Raw genomic sequence first — 24,939 nt, 5'->3', positions numbered from 1 at the left:
CAGAATTACTGATATTACAGAATTACCAAGTGGAATGTTTATAATTAGCAGTACTATCTAAAAAAACAGTATGGTGGTGATTTAATTCATGAAAGTCAGTTGTATTTAATTCTATATATGCTCTGCTACAGTATGATTAAGTATCAAAAATGAGAACGATGACTAATGTATTTTCTTGGAATATATATGTGCTTAAGTTTTAGCTATGAATTTAGCACTCGTTTTTAAATTAAATAAGGACAATATTTGCTTATTTCGAAGTGTATTGCTTCAGAACAGTACTAGTGAATAAGGGCCTTATTAACCAGGGTTTGACAGATGAAAGATTGCAGGTTTTCTAGCTTAGTAACTGGTGCTAGATTTCCTGGGTTTGACTCCTGGTTCCCATTTAGCACTGTGGCAAGTTTTTCTACCTTCCTGTTCTTCAGTTTCCTAATATGTAAAACAGGGAGAACAATAAATCCATCTCAGAGCTATTGTAAGGATTAAGTGAGTTAATACAAGTAAAACCCTTAGAACAGTGCCTGACACACAGTAAGTGCTCAGTAAATATTTGTTATTCTGTTTTACCTGTGATGTATTCATTCATTCATTCGTTCTGTAAGTGTTGAGTGCCAATTCATTCAATAAACGTTCATTTTATCTCATTGCTAGTGACACATTGAAACAAAGATGAATTAAGAGAGTGTTGTTGCCTTTAACGAGCTTTTACGTAAATAGACCAACAAAACAAGTATAAAAGGAACTATTAGGGCAGTATGTAATGTTTGGGGATCAAGGGTGCTTTGTTAGAACTAAGTGTTTGAGTTGGACCTTTCCCAGATGGGTCGTATTTCAAAAAGTAAGGTCAGAAAAGGTGTTCTGGGCAGAAGAAGCTAGAGCAATTGATGACTTCGGAGATATTAGCAGTGGGACATGACTAGGGTATGGTGTGGAGAATGGGCAGAGCTGAAGCATAGCTCCAAATGTCAAGCATTGAAACATTCACTAAGCTTCAGTCAATAATTTAAAAGTTTTTTAGTAGGAAAGATAGGAGTTCAATTCACCAATAGTATTTAGGATGAGATGAGTGAGAGAGACTGGAAGTAGGAATGTTTATTAGATTATTAGGATGACCTAGGTATGAGAAGGGTTGTTATATTTGATGTAGATATGTTTGAAGTAATGGAGGGTGATCCTGTTTTGAAACAATCCATTGGAAATACCGATATAACTGTATTCCATTGGGAACCAAATTGTAGATTTGGGAATTGCCTTGATGGTGTTCATACATATGTGATTGAATGTGCTTGAGGGAAAGAAAGCAAGGCTAAAGTTTTGGTTTTTCTTTTTTTTTTTTACCTTTTTTAGAAGTAGCCAAAACAAAGCCACGTCACGCCATGAAACGGAAGCGGACAGCAGATAAATCCACCAGTACAAGTGATCCTGTGATCGAGGATGACCATGTGCAGGTAGAGAAAAAACCCTCACTTACCTTTATCACAGTCTAGCCCAGTTCCTAAGTAATGCACGCAAACTAAAGTTTGTATCTTTATATAGTTTCTAATTTTTCTCCTTGTAGGTTCTTGTATTAAAATCCAAGAATCTCGTTGGAGTCACTATGACCAATTGTGGAATCACAGATCTAGTGCTTAAAGACTGTCCCAAGATGATGTTCATCCATGGTATGTATTTGGGCCCGTATTATACACGAGCATCATGAATGAGTTAAAAGAATTAGGAACTCATGAATACTGTAATAACATTACTGTCTTATTTTCTTAAAGGAAATATTGTGTTGGGTTATCTTTAGTTCCACCTTTGTTCTAGTTCTCAAAGTATTACTCCTTAGTATTTCTGAGCATCATGTAGAGAAACTTGGTTCATCTTTTAAAATAGCCTGTCTCCAAAAGATAATTACTGCCTGATCTGAAAGAGTAAATAACAGCCTGCATAGGCTTTGGAGTCAGACCTCAGCTTGATTGCTGGCTTGGTCATTGAGCAGCTGTGTGACTTGGACATGGTTTTTGAGGGAAGCGCCGACTGGGCCTCAAGTGTATCACTGCTCTGTATTTGATTGAGATGATTAATTGTATCTTTACTTCATGGCACATTATCATTTATCCAAGCCCCTTTTTGTTTTTAGTCTCGTGTCCCTCATTGTTAATCTCATCCGCTCCCACCATCTATACTCGTGTATTGAACATACATCTTTCCAGTGTACCTTTTATATCTTTCTTTATATATGTGTCTGTCTCAAACATAGGGTATTAATTTTTGTGATTTCTTAAAATTTTAGTTACATAGTATATCCTACAATTGATCTGTTAATTTTACCTTTTTTATTCAAAATTATATTTTAGATATCCATCCATGTAAAATTATGAAGATCTGACTTATTTGCTTGCCTTGGGCAAGTTATATAATTTTCTATCTTCATTTTCTTCAATCTGTAAACTGTGCGTAATTATGCTTAACTCATAAAGCATTTGTGAAAGTTAAATGCAGTGATTGATATGTTTCTGTATGTATATGTATACAGACATACCTCAGAGACACTGCAGGTTTGGTTCTAGACCACCATAATAAAAGGAATATCACAATAAAGCGAATCATAAGTTTTTTTTATTTTCCAGCGCATATAAAAGTTACGTTTACATTATAGTCGATTAAATGTGAGGTAGCATTGTATTTTTTTTAAAAATCTGTGTACCTTTATTTAAAAACACTTCATTGGCCAGGCACGGAGGCTCACTCCTGTAATCACAGCACTTTGGGAGGCTGTGGCAGGCGGATCACCTGAGACTAGGAGTTTGAGACCGGCCTGGCCAACATGGCGAAACTCCGTCTCTACTAAAAGTACAAAAATTAGCCAGGCGTGGTGGCTCATGCCCGTAATCCCAGCTACTTGGAAGGCAGAGGCAAGAGAATCGCTTGAACATAGGAGGCAGAGGTTGCAGTGAGCCAAGATCATGCCTCTGCACTCCAGCCTGGACAACAGAGCAAGACTCTATCTCAGAAAAAAACAAAATAAAATAAAAACACTTTATTATTCAAAGATGCTAACAATCACCTGAACCTTTAGCAAGTCATAATCTTTTTGCTGGTGGAGAGTCTTGCCCAAATGTTGAGGGCCTTGCCCTGGGTTAGTCTTTGGCTTAGGGAATGTTGTGGCTGGTTTGATCTGTCTAGACCACTCAGACTTTCTCCATATCAGCAATATGGCTCTTTTGCTTTCTTACCATTTGTGGGTTCACTGGAATAGCACTTTTAATTTCTTTCGAGAACTTTTCCTTGGCGTTCACAACTTGGTTAACTGGCACAAGAGACCTGGCTTTTGACCTATCTCAGCTTTCAGCGTGACTTCCTCATCAAGCTTAATCATTGCTATCTTTTTATTTTAAAGTGAGATTTGTGACTCTTCCTTTTATTGGAACACTTAGAGGCCATTGTAGAGTTATTAATTGGCCTAATTTCAACATCATTATATCTCAGGGAGTAGGGAGACCTGACGGAAAGGGAGAGAGATAGAGGAACAGCCTGTTGGGGGAGCAGTCAAGACATACATAACATTTATTAAGTTCACTTACATTGGTGCAGTTTGTGGCACCCCACAATTAAAATAGTAACATCAGAGATCATTGATCACAGACCGCCATAATGGATAAAATAATAATGAAAAAGTTTGAAATACTGCAAGCATTATTAAAAATGTAACACAAAGACTCAAAGTGAGCACATGCTTACTAAAAAAATGGCATTAGTGGACTCAATTCATGGTTGCCACAGACCTTGTGTAAAGAATGCAATGTCTGTGAAGCACAATAAAGTACAATAAAATGAGAAATGCCTGTGTATGTATATACATGATATATACACACACCCACACACACAGTGTGTGTACAGGGTCTGACCTCTAGTAATGCCTAGTAATGTTATTACACATTGAGCATCTCTAATCTAAAAATCAAAAGGCCCAAGTGCTTTAAAATTCAAAACTTTTTGAGCACTGACATGATGCTAAAAGGAAATGTTCATTGGAGCGCATTTCAGATTTCAGATAATTTTTATTAGGGTAAGTATATAATGCAAATACTCCAAAATTTGAAGAAAAATTTGAAATCTAAAACACTTCTGGTCCCAAGTATTTCAGATAAAGGTTAGTCAAGCTGTATTGCAAAAAATATTAAGAGGTTTACTTTGTTTTGTTTTACGTCTCCTACCATATTAGTAGTAAACAAAGAAATCCGTTAAAAGGTATTTACCAAACATTTTGTCATAAACTAAGGAGAATCCAAGAAAGGAGAGATGAAACTGAGATTCAAGCACTACTCTGAATTCTACAAAAGTTCAGACCTTGGGGACCCCAGACTCTGTTGTTTACTCTTAAGAAGTAGTACTTTTCTCTATCCTAGCCAATGAGGTCTTTGGTCCTAAAACATCTTAAATCACTGTCTCCTATTGGAGTTTCCTTCTACGATAGAGAACACAGGCTCTTCAAAAGCTCAGAGTTCGTAACAGTAGGGGTACTCACCCTAGCCTTTCAGTAGCACTGGAAGAACTTTCATTTCATTCTGTCAGTCCCTATACCCTTTGAGCTCAATTTTCGAACTCTGCCATTTGGCACCTCATTCCATTCCTTTCTCTACTCTGAGCTCTCCAAGAATCTGACTGGTTTTCTTCGTTTTACTTTGATGATTCTTCCTGTACATTCTCTAACCTAATGATGGATCACACGGCCTCAGGCCCAACCTTCTCCCCTTTAAACCAAATTGTTTGGCTCAGCTTATCATGGGGAGAGGATCTTAGCTTAGTCTGTAGATAGTGGCTAAGTTAATGACGGAGGAGATGATTAAATGAGATTAGAACTGACCTTACCCATGTCTGATTTTATAGCTAGCAACCATTGGATCCTTACTGTCATCTAGCGCTTTTCTTTCCTCTGTTGCTGTCCTCAACACCAATTCCCCTCCTTTCCACCATGTCACAGAAGGAGAAAATGAATGTGAGAGGCAGGAGTCTCGCTCAGTGTTTAAATGTCAAGTTAGTTACACTAGATTGCGCAAGACGATGATGACATTTGGGTCAAGGATGTTACAGAAGATGTCTGTGAAATGTTAAAAAGATCAGGCAAATCAGCCTGTGGTTTTATAATCTTTTCCATTTGATCTTCTCTCTCAAGTTGGACCTGGTTGCAGTCTGCAATGAAAATTGGACCAGGTTGAAATTTGAGATTAAAAAAAAGAGAAGGAAATATTTTTCTGACGTTTGTATATTAGTTCAGTTAAATGTGTTTATTATATCAAAATTACTTTTTTCTGACTTCATGTTTTGTATATCAAACAGAAAAACTAATCATGTGTTAGACCAGCATTTCAATAGAACTTTAATGTTCTGTGTGTACACTGTTCAGTATGATGGTAACCACTAACCACATGGCTACTATAGGACTGAATAGCTTTAGACCAAAATACCCAAATGTGTTTCTGGGTCTTTTTTTTCAAGGTTCTGCTTTTACATTTGTGACAGGAGTTAAAATCCAACTCTGCTCTTTCCTGAGAGTGAATGTAAGGTAATATAGGTGAATTATTTCAGGTCTGATTATTGACTGTAAAAATGTATAATAGTTATTCATTTTTTAAATAAATATTTCCTAAACAGTTTCTGTTTGAGCAAGTCATTTTCTAGGGCTTGGTTTTCTTAACAGTAAAAATCTTAGAAAAAGACACTTTAATGTGCCCCTTCTACCTTCTTTTGAATTAAACAGAACCACATTTTCAAATTTTTATGTTAACTGCCATTTGTACTCTATGATATTATTTGACCTATGTTAAAGATGTTTGTTACTGCAGTATTTTGTGCTAACAAAAATTAGGCCATCTCTCCAAAGATGATATGTATAGCGCTTACCATTGTTTTCATTTTGTAGCTACCAGGTGCAGGGTACTAAAACATTTAAAAGTAGAAAATGCACCAATTGTAAACCGATTTGACTATGCACAGTGCAAGAAACTGAACATGGATCAGGTACTAGACCAGATATTAAGAATGCCACCCGAGAGAAACCGCATCATATACCTACGCCCAATGCAGCAGGTAACGAGCTTTGCTCCTTTCTGATGATACACATATTGTGATTTTTTTTTTTTTTTTTTTTTTTTTTTTTTTTTGGTCTTTAGCCTTTTGGATTTGGCATTCATTCACTTCCAACCTACAGTAATGATATTTTAGTTTTTACAAGTTATATATGATGCAGGGAGTTGTTATTCAACAGGTTTTTATACTTATTAAAAGTTACCTGTGGTTAAGAGCACAGTCTCTGATTCAGACTGCCTGATTAAATTTCTGGCTGTCTGACCTGTAGCAGATTGTTTGACTTCTATGTCTTAGTTTCTTCATCTGTAAAATTAGAATACTAATGATATACCCAGGATTATTGTGATGTTTAATATATGTGAAACTCTAAAACAGGTGCTAGTATATAGTAAGCCATCATATAACTACTATTAGTGTCATTATCATTATTAAGAGTATATTGTATATAAGGTTCTGTGCTTAATGCCAAAAGAGGGTTTAAAGGAAATTTTAAATGCCCCTTTGTAATCAGTGTGTAAGCCTGGCCTCAAAAGAGTCAGTTCATCATATTGTCAAGCGTCTCAAAACTTATCATATGCCTGGTACGAAAAAATACACAACACATGATCCTTCCCTCAAGGAGTTTGCCTTCCCAAAAGGGAGATAAACATATGCCACTGAGATGGCAGCGTGAGATTTCATAACTAGAGATGGGAGAGGGGCATGCCATGAGAAAAAAGCAATGTTATCAAAGGCTCCTAGAAGACAAGAAAATGCATTCTCTCTTAAAGACTGGGCAGCAGTCCCATTTCAATAGGGTATATGTTACTACACAGTCACAGTTCTATAATGCACTCAGTACTTAATAAAGGACATACCCAGAAGTAGATTCTGAGTTGACTAACATCATTTATCTCAATCAGGATTCTCTGGTTTACTAAGCATTTAAATATAACAGTGAGATATAAATTGCCAAGTTCCCTAGACAGAAGAGTTTGCAAAATTATTCCCAGCATGACAAACTGTTTTCAGGTCTGTATGTGACTATTTGATTTTCAAATCAGCCAGAGATTTCAAAACGGAAGGTCCGTGGAAAGATGGTTGAAGCTCTAGGAGAGAGCTTTCTAAGGCATTCTCTTTGTTGAAGGCGTCTGTTTATGATGTCTTCCGCAGGTGGACACGCTGACTTTGGAGCAGAAGCTGTTTAGTGGTCCCTACCCCTATCACATCTGTATTATCCATGAATTCAGCAACCCTCCCAATGTCCGGAATAAAGTGCGCATTCGCAGCTGGATGGACACTATAGCAAACATCAATCAGTAAGTAACTCTGTGGCCCCTAAAAGCCTTTTTAGTCATTTCTCATAGCAGGGACTCCCAGAAGCAAATCCCAGTTTTTCTTTATTTTAAATGATTCCATCTAAGCTTTCAGACAAGCTTATCCTGAAGTTAACATAAGTGAGAAACTGAAGGAACCGAGGACTTAAAAGTTAACGTAAGTGAGAAACTGAGGGAAACGAGGACTTAAAACTAAAAAGCATATGTATATATTTATGATCTTTAAAACTCAGATAAAAATTACAAGAAAAAATTATACATGTACTTGTAACATTATTTATCCTTGGGGCATGAAAAAAGAGATCAATTTGAAGAAGATCTTAAGACTATGATATTTTATATCATCAGAAAATTTGACTTTTATATATTTGTTATATTAATGTTGCATTAAGCACCTTTTGTGTAGAAGACATGTGCTTAGAAAGTGACTTTCTTTCCCTGATATGATTTTGAAGATAGTGAAGAAAGTAGTTTTGACCTGACTACACTTGGATTCTCTAGTTTGATTGTATACTACTTCTGTTAGGTATTTAATATTTTGTTTAAGATGTTTGGTAGAATCTGTGTCTGAAACAGTTTTGATGGTTCCTTCCTACCTGACACTAATTATTTCCAGTTTTGTAATTTTTACTTAATTTTTCCTGTTGCCTCCAGAGAGCTCATTAAATATGAATTCTTCCCTGAAGCCACTCGAAGTGAAGAAGACTTAAAGAAATACCCCAAGTACCCCTGGGGGAGAGAAATCTATACTTTAGAAGGTATTTACAAATATTTAGAAAGTTAAATAGCCTGTGCAGTAGCTTGCCCCTGTAATCCCAGCGACTCAGGAGGCTAAGGTGGGACGATCACTTGAGCCCAAGAGTTCAAGACCAGCCTGGGAAACAAAACATGGCCCTTTCTCATTCACGAATGAATGAATGATCCATCAATCAATTAGTCAAACTGGTTTGGGCTTACAGCAAGCAGTAACCCAAGTGTAGAGAATTACACTTTTTTAAAAAAGGAAAAGTTAAATAGCTATTAACTAGATCACCAGACATGCCTTAGGGAAGATATGAATGGGAGTCTTACAGTTCTTCAAAACATGGATGATTTCAATACCTGCAAGAAGTGGGAGCCAGATGAATATTGCTTTGCCTGTATGAGTCTTTACTATTTCTAGGACAATCAGAACCAGTGGTGAAACATAAAACATAAAAATTACAAATTACTGTAGTTTGATAGCTGGAAATGATTTGATGACACCTGACTCACTCTCTTTATTTTGTATTTTACATTCTGCTTACAAAATACTGCAGAATTTGGCTCTATCAGCACTTCCACGCCAGTTAGCAATATTACATTTATCTTCTTTTAGGTGTTGTGGATGGAGCTCCATATTCCATGATTTCTGACTTCCCTTGGCTGAGGTCATTACGAGCAGCAGAGCCCAACAGCTTTGCTCGATACGACTTTGAAGATGATGAAGAAAGTAATTATGACCTGACTTGACATCTATTCTCTAGTTTAAGTATAGCCTACTGTGTTACATACTTAATATCTTTTTGTGAGTTAGGAGTAGTGCAGTGTTAAATGGTTTCCCGTATAAATGTTTATTTACTCACTTCAAAGCAGTTCTTTATTTGTACAACAGATGTTCAGTGGACTTACTAGGGATATATAAAGGCTGGTAGAAAGGATTCCTTTGGACAAATTTTCCTACAAGATCTTTGTATTACTTCAGTATTTATAATCTTATTATTTATTGAATAATTCTTCACCTATATTGTTTCAAAATTGTTCCAATTGTATTATTCTCCTGCTAGTTATGAGCTGCTTATTGTGTGGAAACTTATAATTTAGGTGTAGAAATTTGGGAGAAATTTTTGAATGTAGTTTCTCTAAGTGGTAGCGTACTTGAATATTTATTGTTAACCAAAGTTTTAAAAAAATACTTTATAAGGAAATGGATTTTATGAACTACATGTACACGTGTCTGACTTACCTTTGATGACCTTTGGTATAGTATTTTTACCTTGAGACTTTAAGCATGTATGCTGTCTTAGGCATCAAACATAAGAACAAACTGGTGGTGACCCATTCCTTGAGCTATTCATACATCAGTTACATTATAGTGCAGTATATGGGAATATCCTATGGACCAGCTGATCAGTGATTTTCCAAATGATTCTGATTATCATATGTATCTCTCCTTTTATTTCTAATTTCAAAGGCACTATCTATGCTCCTAGAAGGAAAGGACAGCTGTCTGCAGACATCTGTATGGAAACAATAGGAGAGGAAATTTCAGAGATGCGTCAGATGAAGAAGGGTGTATTTCAGCGAGTAGTGGCAATTTTTATCCACTATTGTGATGTCAATGGAGAGCCAGTTGAAGATGACTACATTTAATTGGTCCCTCCTCCTTTCCAGCTATTTTGTCAGAAAGCAAATAGGACCATCCAGCTGCCAGAGTGCTGCACAGGGACTTGAGGCATGCGGTTGGGAGGTCCTGGCTCAGTCTGCTATGTAGGGAATGTATAAGGAACATCGAAATTGTATACAAAGATTTGTACATAAAAAATATACAAAGACGCTTCCTAAAGTACCAACTTTATATCATATGTTTATACAATTTAATTTAAAAATTCATTTTAATGAAGACAGATCATTTGAAAGACTTTTGTTTTTCTTAATTCATAAAGTATCATTTTTTGACTGAGTCTCCATTTACTTCATTCTTAATGATTATTGTCATCCCTTTAAATCTGTGCCTTTTTCTTGAGCGAAGCTGTTTGAGTAAACCCGTTGAAGAGTGTTTGTCTTGTGTGCTTTTTTGTTGTTACTAAAACACCAACTAAACCTTATAGTCAGACAAGGTTATATATGTTTCTGTACAAAGCTGTAGTTCTTTCTTAGTATTATAGTTGCCATGTTTCTTAAAATCAAGTAAAAAGACTTATGAGCTTAAAAAAAAGTGAGTTTGAGAGGGAAATGGAAAGGTTTCCAAAGTATTTCTAGTAATTTATTTCCACATTGAATTGTGTATATGCTTTATCTTAAATATAAAATAAAAGTTTATTAAAAACTTTTCTCTTGCCTTGGACCTGAATCCCTCGTTTTAAAGAAGAGTAGCAAATACTGCTCAGAAAAGCAGTGTATATATATAGAGTTGTATCTAAGTAAGATTCCAGTGTAATCCAATTTCTGATCTCTGAAACAAGATGTTCAACTCACAGAACTTTTTTTGTTCGTTTGTTTTGGTTTGGTTTTTTTTGAGATGGAGTTTCACTCTTGTTGCCCAGGCTGGAGTGCAATGGCACGATCTCGACTCACTGCAACTGCCTCCCGGGTTCAAGTGATGCTCCTCTCTCAGCCTCCTGAGTAGCTGGGATTTTAGGCGCCCACCACTATGCCTAGCTAATTTTTGGTATTTTTAGTAAAGGCAGGGTTTCACCATGTTGGCCAGGCTGGTCTGGAACTCCTGACCTCAAGTGATCCGCCTGCCTCGGCCTCCCAAAGTACTAGGATTACAGGCAGAGCTCTTTAAGACAATACTGGGAACAGCAGAATTTTCCAAAATTCTGGTCATCAGGAGGTGGTCTTTCTCCCCTTTCAAGGTGAGGAATTAATTGCGCTGATAAGGCAATGATATACATAGTATTACAGTGTCAAGCAAGGGTTGTCAGCAAAAGCTTAAACACCTGTATTTGAGTCATGGCTTTGTCACTTGCCAGCCAAGTGACCTCAGCAAATTAAAACTGAAGGCCTGTGGAAAGTTTTTATAAATTTTCTCTAAACAGACATGAAATTATGGTCTAAGGCGTAAAGTTTCTTTGAGAATTGTTCAGCCCCTTCATTTAGAAGGTCTTAATTGAAACCCAAGGGGGAAAATTGCTCACCCACGTTTAGGACGTGTTTTTAGGCTAAGTAGGACAGTAATCCGAATTTCTCATTCCAGCTAGGCTGCCTCTGTTTTTCATGATAGAAATACAAGGATGCCAGCAAGTTTTTCTAACACTAAAATATTCCACGTTAATCAGTGTCTATCCTTGAAGTTCTCTTTTTTCCCCAGGCTCTAAAAATTCTCATTACATTAGGAAGAGTGATTCAATTAGGTACTTCATTCTATTGTCTCCTTATTACATTATTTTTAACTCAGCTAACTTATAATTAGACAAGTATGTTTCAGTATACAGATTACAACTGTGGTAAGAGGCAGGAAACAAATTACAGAATATCCTAGATATTTCAAAATAATCTGGGATTCCCAACCCTGAGCGAAGACAATCTATGTTTTCACTGTAACCTGTTAACCAAATTATCTAAATAATGCTTACATTAGCCACAAGAGGCCACTGCTTTGTCATTTTTGGCTTAGTCATGTCTTTGTCTAACCTAACTTAAACTGTTAGATCAGTGGAAGTACAGCTGGCAGCGCTACAATAATTCAAAAGATGCTAAGACTGGAACAACCAAAAAAAAATCTGGAAGATGCCAACTACGATAGTCAGTCAGTGAATAGATATATAATACGAAGAGCTGGAGAGTGATCGCTCCACAGCAAGGGTCAGCAAACTCTGTCTAGGGATAGTAAATATAGTAACTATTTTAGGCTCAACGGGCCACATTCTCTGTGGCAACTGCACAACTATTGTGAAAGTCATAGATGATATAAACGAATGGGCATGGCTGTATTACAATAAAACTTTATGGACACAAATTTCAATTTCACATAATTTTCACATGTCACAAACTACTACTATTGTAACTCTTTCCCCAGCCATTTACTAAAGGAAAACACCATCCTGAAGGCTCACAGACCAGATTTGGCCCCCAGGCCATGGTTTAGCCATACCTGCCATAGAGACCTGAGATATCCTATTCATTCATTTAATTATATCACCAGCTGTTGGTGCAGTTCTGTGCCTGGCACACTTTTTAAAGGCTTTAAAAATACTACATGGATGATATATGACTTAATAGCTGTGAGAGAATTGTGTCTCATTGCCAGGTGTGTAGGTCTAACAGTCTCCCTAAATAATAGCTAGTACCACAATTCTTACAGGGACTTCATATGTAGAATCTAAAGACCTGAGTTCAGATTTTTACTTCCTCAACTGATGGGAGAGCTGGAGATGGTGGGAACCCCTACCCTTGAGCCTCAGTTTTCTCTTCTGTCAAATGGTAACAACTAATAATATAACAACCCACCCCATAGGGCAGTGGTTAGTTTCCAATAGGAGCTGCCAGTAAACTGGACAGTGTGATGCCAGTGGAGGTAGTGTTGCTTCCAATATAATTTATTATAAAAAGAAGTTTGAGTGTCACCCAGGCTCGAGTGCAGTGGCACGATCTCAGCTCACTGCAACCTCCGCCTCCTGGTTCAAGCGATTCTCCTGCCTCAGCCTGTGGAGTAGCTGGGATTATAGGCACCCGCCACCATGCCAGACTAATTTTTGTATATTTAGTAGAGACGGGGTTTCATCATGTTGGCCAGGCTGGTCTCAAACTCCTGACCTCAGGTGATTCACCCACTCGGCTTCCCAAAGTGATGGGATTACAGGCATGAGCCACCGTGCCCAGCCAAGTTTCGTTTTTTTGTTTGTTTGCGGGGGGTGGGGGAGGGCGGGTGCCGTGGGGGGGTTTTCTGGACTCGTCTTTCCATAACCTGTTCCTCATACCATATTCCAGGATGGTAGGAAACAGAACTGGTGAGGCTGTTGAGAAAGAGGAAATCATGACAGCATGAAAGCTAGCATTTTTAAGCGTGATTATTACTAAGTGCTTTCCATACCTCCTGCAATAACACTTTAAATGTATGATCAATATGTTCCTACTTTACTGGTGAGAAAACTAGGTTTTAGGAGGTTACATAACTTGCCCAAAAGCACACATCTAGGAATTGATGGGAGCAGGATGCCGTCAAAGGATGACGTCCTGCGGGATGAGTCCAAAGCCTGTGCAACTTGGGCAGTTCCCTGGTCCTTCATAATGAGAGGAGGCCCATATAAGAGTGGGCCTGCCCTAATAGGGAAACTGCCAAGGCAACTTACTGCTGCCACTTAAACTGAAACCACTCCAACTATGGTTAGCATAGTCCCAGAAAAACAGGCTGATTTTCTGATGCAGGAAATGCCCCATTTACACATGGGAGGCAGGTAGAATGCAAAAGAAACACTGGAATCCATACAATGTCTATAGCATGAAATGCATACGCAGCAGCTAAAAAAATTATATGTGTTACTGTGAAATGATGTTTAGAGTACACCATTGAAAAGGCAAGTAGCAGATTATTATATACCAACATCATTTTATTTACATATAAGAAACAAAGCCATATGTTTTATATGTACATTTATACATATGTAAGTGCATAGAAAATGTTCTTGAATTACATAAGCCAAGTGAAAAGAGCATTTACTTCTGGAGATGGGAATAGGATTGAATTGGGGTCAAGGGGTATTTTGTTGTATCTATTAATACATAACAAGAAATTTTTACAGTGGAAATGGATTGCATAAATACATCATTTGTGTAACCTATAATTTATATAATCTAAAAATGTATAATTTATATATTTAGAAATGAGATAAAGAAGAAGGAAGCACTTTGTTAGAACTGAGAAATCTGAATGTTTTCAGTCTTGACTTCAGCCTGATGTCAGCTCTTGTTCTTGGACAAATTACTTTCCTGACAAAGTCTTTTCTCTTCTATAAAATGAAGTCAACAATCCCTCTTTATATGTTGTTATGAGAGGCTTAGAGATCTTATAAAAGTGCAGAGAAACTGCACAAAGCTTGCAATGGTAGACTGATGCTTACTGAGACCAATGGGAGCATATCCAAATAGTGTTCCAGGTTCCAACCAAGAAATGTGGGGAAGGCGAACCGCCTTCTGCAGGGGCCACTCCTACTATAAGCAGCCTCCCTGATGGCCTGGAATATAAAGGACCGATGCTTTCTTTGACTCACATATCTTATTCTCACAGTCTACTGCTGGTTACTCAGTAATCCCAGGTTGCTCAATACTAGACAGACTATAAACATCATTGCAGAAGGGCCTTTCCTGCTGATCAATCATTTACCAGAATCTTCCATGGTTTAAAGATGGAAGTTGAGGCTCAGGGAGTGGAAGCAAGAGCAAAGGAAAACAAGAAAGCAAGTGAGTGGCAGGGTTCAGACTGGAATAGGCATGTCCAGAGTTCCTTTTCGGGTCCCAGGCTGATGTGGGGAGGAAAATTCTTAAGCAGCATTGTTCATTGCGCTCTCCTAGCAGTGTCTAGGTGAAGATGGAATACATACATCCCCATAATGAGCACAGTTGCACATGCTTGGGACTGTGGGCCTTATTTCGAATAAGACTGCCTGGGTTTGCATTTCAAATCCACACTTCCCAGGTCTGCTGCCTTGGGCTAGTCATCAGATGTCTCAGCTGAGGTTTGCTGAGCTGTAAAGTGGAGGTAATTTTCATACTAATCTTGTAAGGATTTCATAAGGATTAAATGAAATAATTCATATAAAACACTTAGCACAATGCCTAGCAGAAAAAAAAGCTCATTAAATGTCAGTTTCTCTTGTTGCTATTTTATTATTTTTTTATTAACAAAGATATAGATCTGGGGCAAGCTGAAAGGAAAGGTAAAGAAGGAGAAACCTAATCTGAATCCACTATAACAGTAGTTTAAAATATAAGCAGTTTCTTATCCTTTCTCTCCATGTTTCCAAAAGTGTGGAATGCAGCTTGTAGCTAAATCACAATAACTAGTAAAGTTTGGAAGCTCCTCTTTGTAAATTCTCTTTTGACCCTCCCAATTAACTGAAAGAGCCCCATGCAAGAGGTAGGGCATTTCTAACAACTCTCCAGCACTCACTTGTCTCCCTTTTAAACACAGAAACAGAGGACGCACTCTGATCACTGGCATCTAATTAAAACGCAATACCCTTGTTTTCTATTTTGAGTACTGTTATAATGTTTCCTTCAAAAATAAATTTAGGTAAGTGAAAACTTGAAAGGACTCAAATAAAGATATTAAGTAGGTAACAGAACAGAACACATATTTGGTAAAAATCCTAACAGTGGCCCTTGGATGACCCATGTTGGAACACTCACAACAATCTTACAAACTCAGAAATTATCTCTATTTTGTTGATGAGACAAGTAAAGTTAAGCTTTGGGTAAGGCCCAAGGCAACACATTGTTCATACTTAGGACTTCAAATCCATTCCTGAATTGTTTGAATTCAAGCCAAATATTCAGCCTCAGTTTTCCAAATTAGATGGAAAAGAGATTACAATTTTGGCTAGAAGAGGTAAATGCACTAGTCTTTTTTTCCTTCCCAGACTAGGTGTTACAGAATTTTTACCACAGCAAAGTGAAGAGACAAAAAGAGAGGAGTGACAATGTTCTCTCACCAAAGAGAGATCCAATACCAAAGAGATAAATGGGTAGACAGCACAGCACCAAGAAGACATTATTTTTGTTCTTGCTTGAAGACAGTATTAAAGGCAATGTAGTTATATCCACTCCCCAGTCCCTCCCTATGTCCCCTCCCTCATCCACCCCATGCCCACTCCGCACTCCCAGCTAGGTGGCAATTTGCATCAGGACTGAGCAAGTTAGCAGCATGAAGTGGAAATGTTGGCGAGACAAGAAGGTGGAGTCTCAGAAGGAAAAGGTTTTTTTACAAGCACATACTTGGGTACCGGTTGAAGAAGTTGGTTTTTATTTCTTTTGCTTTCTAGCTGTTAATGGTGAAGGCTAGAATGGTACATCCCTCTCTAGTTTCAGAGCTGAAGAGTCTTGCAGCCTGGAGAGTCAAGTGGAGAGGATGAACAGTGAAATTCCTTTCTCCCAGACATGGGACACTCTGATTCTAGCATTTATCAACCCCAGTGATTGTCAAGGCCAATCTGGCAGACATGTCTGCAGCACATCATCCTCTTCCCCACATGTTTCTCTTCTTGACACGGCAGGCTTCCTGGAAGAGGGTGGCCTTCTTAGAGAAGAGGGCAAGGTATAGGTCTCCTCCTTCCTTGCACAAGCTTTAAGTCTTCTCCTTCTGAGTCTTTCATACACATGCTAAATTACGTGGATTCCTAGGCAAGGCTAGCAACTGCTCACACAGAACAAGTCTGGCCCTGTCCTGTAAATCACCAATGTTGGCGATTTACATTGCCAAGGAGTACTGTTCTTGCAATTGCTGTCTTTTCGCTGGTCCAGGGTGCCTGTGACCTCTACAGACACCAGTCATGAGCTGACCCACAGAAGCACATCTAGAGAGTTAAGAAGAGTCCCGTGATATAGCAAGATCTCCTTTTCCTCCCTATGTTATAATATTTGTGTCTCTATTGAATCCAAGTTCCCATTTAATATGGAAGACCTGCTACTGAGAAATAATATTTTACATAAGCAGATATACTTTTTAAGCTCCTGGGAAGAGAAGCATTTCATAAGGAAGAAATCCTACTGTAGTTGTGTATATGTGTATGCATGTATGTATTAAGTAGTAGATCCTGTCAACATAGGTGGCATTAAACAAAAGTTTACCAGCTGCCTCAAAGCACTATTATCTGATTCTTATTATCCCCGTTTCAGTCCTTCCCTAAGAAATGCTTTGTTGTTGAGGAGAGACCATTTTCAGAAAGGAGAACTGTGGACTTCCAAATTCAGTAATCTTTGCCTTTTCCATGCAAAAGAGAAGAAAGAGAATCCACTCTGAGGAGAGACGGGTATTAATCATCAACACAGGGAAGTCCCATCAGTGTGGTGACCAACATTCCTTAGTTTGCCCAGGACCGTGGACTTTCCTGGGATGAGAGACTTGAATGTTAAAAGCAGAAGGGTGATCACCCTAGTCTCCTCTGTGGTGTCTGACCATCCCTTCTCACCATACCTGGTCATAGAAAGAAGAGAGAGGGCTGGTAAATGGATTTCTACCTTCATGGAAGAAATAAGGGTTAAGGAGGCAGTTGTGGCATCTGACATCAGTTAGGAAGAAGAAGGATCAATAGACCAAGTAGAAGGGCAAAGAGAACTTGTCAGGTTTAAACTCCTGGCACATCTTTATCTTGCTGTTAAACTCCTGGCATGTCCTCAGTCAGAAGCGTGTTACATATGAACCTCAACATCGCCCACATGCCCTGTTACCTTTGTCTCACTAAGGGAGGACCAGTAATAAATCCTTTCAATAGGGTTTTAAAAAATCAGCTAAGCAGCCAAAAGAAAGGCCGCTTTAAAAAAATTGCCCTCATACCCTCAAACTGAGTATATAATTTACCTCAAGATGAAGGAAGATGGTGATTGCTTTGACTGAGAAAGAGAAGCATCTGCATAGGTATTTCGAGAGGATGAGATGCTGATAAAGGGTGAAAAAAAGTCAGTTTCCCTCCCAGACTCTGGGTTATAAGGTCATCCTCAATCAACATTCTCTGGAAAGAAGTAAGATCCCTTTCCCATTGCCATAGAAATGAAATGAATTCCTAATGACCTCAACATCAATATGCCAATAAGAAAATGTCAACTTTAAACTTACACACATGTGTGCATGCACACACGCACATCAGAAAAGCTGCAAAGATGCCTTTTAGTAATGGCTCTGAAGCCAAAACCTAAGTGGAATCTCCAAAACCTATTCCCAAGGAGGAGAAGAAGGAAAATATTCATGGCTATAAGCCAAAAATCTTGACGCTTCACTTGTCACTATGTCAATGCTTCTAGATAGACATCTTGGCATTGATATCAACCTAACTTTATCAGAAGAACCATGATTAATTCACCCACCAAAGCATGTCCCGAAGAAGATGGCCACAATGGAGAGGAAATTGGAAATGTTCAGTTTATAAAAAAGACTGACAGGCACGGTGACAGATTACTCTCTTCCAGTATTTAAGGTCTCTCAGGGGTAAGTGGGGGCTAACTGCATGGAAGTTGGAGCAGCAGGTTTGTGTTCCAAGAAAGAAAAGAAATTCCTTATAATTAGAGCTTCTCCAAAATAAAAGGGCCTGAATTAGGAGGTAGTGAGCTCCTGTCCCTGGAGGTGTATAAGCATAGATTGATCAACTTTCAGGGATGCAATGGAAGATGCTATTCCTGCTTTGTGTGGGAGACTGAATCTGACGATGCCTGAAGTTCCTTCACAACTCTAGATCCTCGATGCTCTGGCCTCAGGTCCCCCCTGCCCAACACTGTCCTCCATATACCTCCTCTGGGCTCTCAGCCCCTACTGCCTTGTGCCTCACTGGTGGTGATGAGGATCAGGAGTGATGCCAGGGTGACCTGTTCATGCAAACATGAATGGGAATGAATGGCTGAGTTGTGAGCCATGTCCTCAGTCAGAAGCATGATTCCAAGGATTCTGGATCATTGTGTATGGGCAATTTCTCAAGTTCCTGATGATGTCCACTGTGCAGAACGGTGTACCTAGAAAGGAAGGAAAGAAGGCATGAGAATTCAACAGGCATACTTCAACTGCACCAAAGTCAAGAGCACTCCTTCTACTCTTGACTTCCTTTCTTTGCATACTTCTGAGGATATGGTGAAGTGGGAGTGGGGGTGGGGTGATGCTTCATAGAGATAGAAAACCAAAGGAACTGCACCCAGATTGCTCATATTAAAAGTGCAGAAACTGTCCTGGAGGAAATGACAGGCCTAGGAGTACACACGGGGTAAGTGGCAGAGCTGGTACAAGAACCCAGATTTCTTACTGCTAACAAAGCCTGGGGTTCTGTGTCACTTATCAGAATGAACCCTATGTACCACCTCAGGCTATACCTCAATATGCTTACGTCCTATCTAGGAGATAGTTTTGGGTTCTGACTGCTGACTGAGTTGAATAAACCACTCAGAGCCTGAAATACAATGTAACTGTATTTGTTACTTTGATTCCTTTTGGTGCCATTTGGAACAGTAAATCAATTAGATGAATCAAATAGCAAGTTGACTCTAAGCGTCATGGTGAAATTTACTACTTGACAAGTGTTTATTATTTTTCTGCAGTGTCACACAATAGCACTCAATAACTTAATTGCCTTTAAATGCATCTCAATTGCAGGAGAGTCTCAGCATCAGTTACCCAGATTCCAGCATCTGGCAGCCATTCCTATGAAATTTCTACAGATTTTAGAAGCATGATCACCACTCATTTCTCTGAGGCCAGTGTCAAGCACTTTCAGGTGGACAAACAAACAAATACTGGTCAGCTATTTGGCATCATATGTTAACAAAACAACTTGGTGGTTGCTTCTCACGATTTATATTGATGCTTTGCTTTGAATTACAAAAATTTATTATTGATTTGTATTGACCAGTTGGTTTGTACTAAGCCCTCTCCATAAATTACTTGATTTAATACCCCTAACAGCCCTATGAGATAGTATCATTTTCATTTTACTGGTGAGCAAAATGACGCATAGTCAAGTTTAGTGATGCCCACGGGAATATAGGTCATACATGAAGATACATCCAATCAAACCCACTCTAGCTCATGCCAATACCCATGTGCTTCACTGGCTCTCACATAGCCCATGGACTAGGTATAAGTCTAGAAAAATAGTTCTTCCTCAGGGTCCATTTTGGAAGCGTTTTTGTTTGTCACTGAAGAGGTAGTGCTGCTGGCACCTAGTGGGTAGGGACCGAGGATGCTGATCAATGTTGTACAATACATAGCACAGCCTCCCACAACAAAGTAGTATCTGGCCCAAAATGTCAACAGTGCCAGGACTGAGAAACCCTAATCTAGAATAACTAGTCCCTTTAGCTGGCTAGAAGCAGGTGTTAATTGAAGAGCAGGGCCTCAGTGAAGAACTTGAGTCTGAGCTTTCACAGAACCATCCACCACAGCTGCTGTTGAGAGAGAGCTGAGCCAAGCGGATGTGACATACAGAACCAAAGCATTGGCTACTACTAGCCAGATAGGTCCGTGTTAAGGATAAAATGGGAAAGGAGATAGAAAGGGCCAGATCAGCCACTATTAACTAGGGTGGCCAGGAAAGGTCTCAGTGAGATATGCAAGACCTTAGGGAAGCTAGAGTCCCAGCTAGACACTCAGCCTCCAAACCATGTCTTGCATATTTGGCTTTGCCATTCTGCAAACCAAATATCTGCTTTGTTGGCTGGCCTCTTGTCCAGCTCCATGAACACGGGGTGTCACAGGGCAGAGGAAGCTGGAGAAAGGAAAGGGGCTCACTCCTGTGAGCTTTCTGTCTGCTGTGGTTCCTGTAAACATCATTCCTGGAATGCTTCTTTATCCCAGCAGAGTCAGTGCTTTCCTGGAGCAGCAGCTGAGTCCAGGTTAGTCTTTCTGTCTCTTGCAGAACCAGGCTTACAGCAGTCCCTCAGAGACATCAGGTTCTTCTGCTCATCCCTCTTTCTCAGAGGTCTAAGTTTCTGCTCAGTAGGGTCCCTACTCTAAATGTCTAAGATTTTGTGATTATTTTATCTATGTCCTCATCCCTAGAGCTAGTAGTTGCTTCCTACAGTTGCTAACTCCATAATACTTTAAAGCATTCTTTCAGTAGTTAATGACTACATGCCTAGTTAACAACATTTTATGTTAAAAGGGTGTTTAAATACCTAGGCTGTTTCTGTCTCCTGAACGAGCCCTGTGAGATATAGTGAGAAATTGAGGCACGTGCCTATCTGGGAAAATAACATTCTCAGTAGAGGGAACAGCAGATGCAAACGTCCTGAGGTTCGATCCTGCCTGGCATATCTGAAGAACCTCAAGGATGCAGCAGGTTGAGGCAGAAAGAGTAAGGGGAGGAATGAAACAGAGTTGACATCAGCAAGGCAGCCAGGACCAAGGGGGCAGGGGTGGGCTTGAAAATCCCTATAAGGCTCTGGCTTTTACTATATGTGAGGGGTCTGAGCAGACCACCGACATGGTCTGAATGGCCTCTCAGCAGACTCCCTCTGGATGCTCTATTTTGAGTATATGGGATGGAGGTAGGGTGTGAATAGTGAGACCCAATTAGGAGTTTACAGCAATAATCCAGGTGAGAGAAGACAGTGACTTGGTTCAGGGGGTAGCTGTAAAGATGGTGAGGAATGGTCAGACGCTGGATATAGAAATATAACTACCAGTAGCCAATTTCTGTTGTACTTAATTCTGCAAAAGGTTTAGCCTTCACAACTTTTCTCAGACCCTGTCATGTGTGATTATTTCCCTTGCCTTGTCTCGTCAGCTAGAGGGCTGCGTTATGCAGCATGCTAACCACGACCCTCACTTGAGTCAAGCAAACCTAGCTCCCATCTCAGGCTCTACCACTTGGCAGCTTTGTGACATCTGACAACTTATTTAATCTCTCTATGTGTCACTTTCTATACCTCTGTAACTGAGGGTAATGATACCTACCACATAGCTTTGCTCTGTGGATTAAATAACATAATGTAAGAAAAACATTAACACAGAGTCTGCCACATAGTAGAAGCTCAATATGTTGAAGCTAAAATTATTTTATTTCTTTTTAATCTTAATTTTACTATTTTATTGAGATTTAAAAGTACCACTTACCAACTTTGTGACATTTGGCAAGTTATTTAATCTCTCTATGCCTCACTTTGCTCCTCTGCATTTAACTAACAGTATGTAATGTTGATGATGATGATGATGATGATGATAATGATAATGATGACGTACACATAGCCTTAATGGCTTAGAAATATTTTTGTCTTTTATTTCCTTTATGGATGAAACTTAACTGGCCTCAAGATATAGAAGCATCCCTGACTTTGTCTTTCTCTTCTCCCTTATCAGAATCACAAAGCCCTCTTTTGGCAAATATGCATACTAAAGCAACACCAATTGATTTCCCTATCCATGGACTCCTTTTATAATCACAGTAAGTCTGCAAGACAGGCAAAGCAGGTGATAAGACTGGTACTACACAGAGGAGAGAAGTGAGGCTCAGTGCAGCTGAGTAAGTCTCCTGAGTGTCATGATGGGTGAGCACAGGCCTGGCCAGGACCAAGGCCATGCACCCCTTCCCCACTGCTCTTGCCCCTGAGCAGCATTGCTTAATGACTTACGTATGAGTCTTCAAACAAAGGCTCAGGACCAAACAGCTCTAGGAAATGGGGTTGCACTTCAGTATCTGAGGTGCAGGGATATCCCTGAAGTAGATGTGCAGGCGAAACCCGAATGACAATATTAAGAAATCATAGCTCAATTTATTAAGAAATTAGGATGTGTGCCAGGTACCATTTTTGATAGTTACATACCTTATTTCATGTATATAATTTACTTTTGACACCTGCTAAGTGGCAGGTGCTCTACTTAGACTGATCTTACCGATTAGAAAACTGAGGCTCAGAGTAGTTTATCTAAGGTTACAATGTGCATGGTGCCCATGCCCTCAACCTCAGAACACACTGCTAAACCTTTGCCCTGTTCTATGGCTAATAGATCACTTTCACTGGCAAGAAATGACACCTTCTCTTCCACTGAGTTCGCATGAAAAAGGTATTCTAGCTGAGAAGACAACCAGACATCTGTGACCACATAAGATGTACTGCCGTAGAATGCAGGCAACCTCCAGCAGCCTGGAGACGTTTCACACGTCTCTCCTCATAAGCATCTGTTTCTCATGTGCTAATGAGTCACTTGTCAAGAATAACTAGAAAAGAAGTGTGGGAATGGAGTGGATATTCCGAGTGGAGGTTCCCTTTTTCCAGAGGGCAGTTGAAAGGCAACAGCTCTCTGTGGATATGAGAGTAAGCAAATGGGCACATTTTCCAGTTACAGTTGACCATTGAACGATGTAGGAGTTAGGGTTGCTGATCCTCTGTGCAGTTGAAAAATCTGCATATAAGTTTGACTTCCCCAAAACTTAAATACTGGTAGTTTACTATTGACTGAAAGCCTTACTGATAACATAGTCAGTTAATGCATATTTTGTACCTATAATAAAGTAAGCTACAGAAAAGAAAATGTTATTAAGAAAATCATAAAGAAGAGAGCATATATTTACTTTTTGTTAGGTGGAAGTGGACCATCATAACAGTCGTCATCCTCAGCATCTTCACATTGAGGAGGCTGTGGAGGAGGAGGATGAAGAGGGGGATTGGTTTTCCTGTCTCAGGGGTGGCAGAGGCAGAAGACAATCCATGTGTAAATGGACCCACATGGTTCAAACCCATGTTGTTCAAGGCTCAACTGTACAACATTTGAGTGGTTCCTCTCACCATGGCACAGTGGCTGATAGACACAGGAAGGAGGAAATGGTCCAAGCTTTGCTTGGCAGGAGTCTAGCAGAGTATAAGTACATCCCAACTGGAGTCTGGCTCATAGAGACATACCCTGGGTTTCAGTATTCCCAAGTCTCCGTGATTCAAGCACATATATTTTTAAGCTGGTATTTTCACTATGGTAATAAATAAATAATAGGAGCAGATTTGGGATCACCTGGTTGGCCACCTTATAAACTTACATCGCCTTGTTAATTCAGAGCTCACAGTTGCGTTCATGTCCACTCTGCTGTTGCTGGCTAACTTCATGCATTGTCTCTAACTGGAGTGTGCAAACCTCCAGCAGTCTGTAGGCCCATTCATGGAGATCTAAACACCCTCAATTTGGGAAATATTGAGATGAAAGAAAGCACAGGGTACTGCAAGCACACTGAATAGTGTTCAAATCCCAAATTATCATCTACTAGCTATGACACACGGTCAAATAAGTTACTCCCACTTCCTTGACACTTTTGTTGTGAAAATGAACATCTACAAATGCCTTAACAGAAGGGCTGGACACACAATGGATGCAGGAATCTTCACTAGTAAGTAAAACAAGATTTAGAAAATGTGAGTTTCCTAGGGTCAAATAAATAAAGAAATGCGGAATAGTTAGGAATACAGATTCTTGAGGCAGAATGCCTTGGTTCAATGGCTCTGCCATTTACTGACTCTGTGAGTTATCACAGACGTTCTGACTTGTTGTAGACATTAAATGAGATAATTCACATATAATGTTTATTAGAATAGTGCCAGCCAAAAAGTATGGCTCTTATCTGATGATTGAGGTAGAAATTGAACTCAGTACAAAATTCCCAATTCAGTGCAGAAATCCTTTCCTTAGTAACTGAACAAACGTTCATTCACTTGTTAATTGATCACAGAGCTAAGGAAACCTTAACCCTGTAATCAATTAAGGTCACTTAGAGCAGCCTGGATTTGGGAACTAGTAGTGTAATAATAGCCACCCTCTGCCTGCCTAGCCTGGAATTATCTGTAAATGGCTTACAGACAAACAGCTCCAGAAAGAGACAATCATCTGTCAGAGGGGCAAAAGTCTCCCAGTTCCATTTGGTGTGAGATCTTACTTGCCTTTTCACAGCTGCTTTGGTGGAAGGACAACTCTAGATGAGTGGGTATACCTGGGCAGTTTCACAGCTAATAAAAAAACACTGCTGATTCCCAAGCAACAGCAATGCAAGCGGCAACTCCCTTCAAGCTGAGTTACTTCCCCCATTTGCATTAATTTACTCCAACATGACGAGAGCCACGTTAGATTTGGTAATTACCTGAGTCTACAATTCATTCACTGAGCAATTAGCATCGCACTTAGAGCAGCCTG

The 24,939-nt window shown here is 39.3% G+C and overlaps 2 protein-coding genes across 5 annotated transcripts in view; one reads left to right on the top strand and one right to left on the bottom strand.

Annotated features, from left to right (window-relative positions):
* The window catches only part of FBXO38 (F-box protein 38), a 59,674-nt gene extending 49,212 nt beyond the window's left edge, over window positions 1-10,462 (top strand). For all 4 annotated transcript variants that reach the window (XM_033180721.1, XM_033180720.1, XM_033180719.1 and 1 more), the window contains 7 exons: window positions 1,351-1,451; window positions 1,562-1,664; window positions 5,909-6,075; window positions 7,228-7,373; window positions 8,046-8,149; window positions 8,749-8,862; window positions 9,604-10,462. In XM_033180721.1, coding sequence (XP_033036612.1) covers window positions 1,351-1,451; window positions 1,562-1,664; window positions 5,909-6,075; window positions 7,228-7,373; window positions 8,046-8,149; window positions 8,749-8,862; window positions 9,604-9,782 — 914 coding nt within the window. In that variant the 3' untranslated portion in view covers window positions 9,783-10,462. The remainder of the gene's footprint in view (window positions 1-1,350; window positions 1,452-1,561; window positions 1,665-5,908; window positions 6,076-7,227; window positions 7,374-8,045; window positions 8,150-8,748; window positions 8,863-9,603) is intronic.
* Window positions 10,463-18,279: 7,817 nt separating this feature from the next.
* HTR4 (5-hydroxytryptamine receptor 4) overlaps window positions 18,280-24,939 on the bottom strand; it is a 98,466-nt gene continuing 91,806 nt past the window's right edge. Inside the window, exon 6 of the mRNA XM_033181567.1 lies at window positions 18,280-18,791. Coding sequence (XP_033037458.1) covers window positions 18,704-18,791 — 88 coding nt within the window. The 3' untranslated portion in view covers window positions 18,280-18,703. The remainder of the gene's footprint in view (window positions 18,792-24,939) is intronic.

This window comes from Trachypithecus francoisi, unplaced genomic scaffold (genome assembly GCF_009764315.1).
Source record: "Trachypithecus francoisi isolate TF-2019V2 unplaced genomic scaffold, Tfra_2.0 Lachesis_group2, whole genome shotgun sequence".
In the NCBI taxonomy this organism is placed as follows: Eukaryota; Metazoa; Chordata; class Mammalia; order Primates; family Cercopithecidae; genus Trachypithecus; species Trachypithecus francoisi.
The sequence above is the reverse complement of the archived record's forward strand: the minus strand, read 5'-3'. Positions and strand labels throughout refer to the sequence as shown.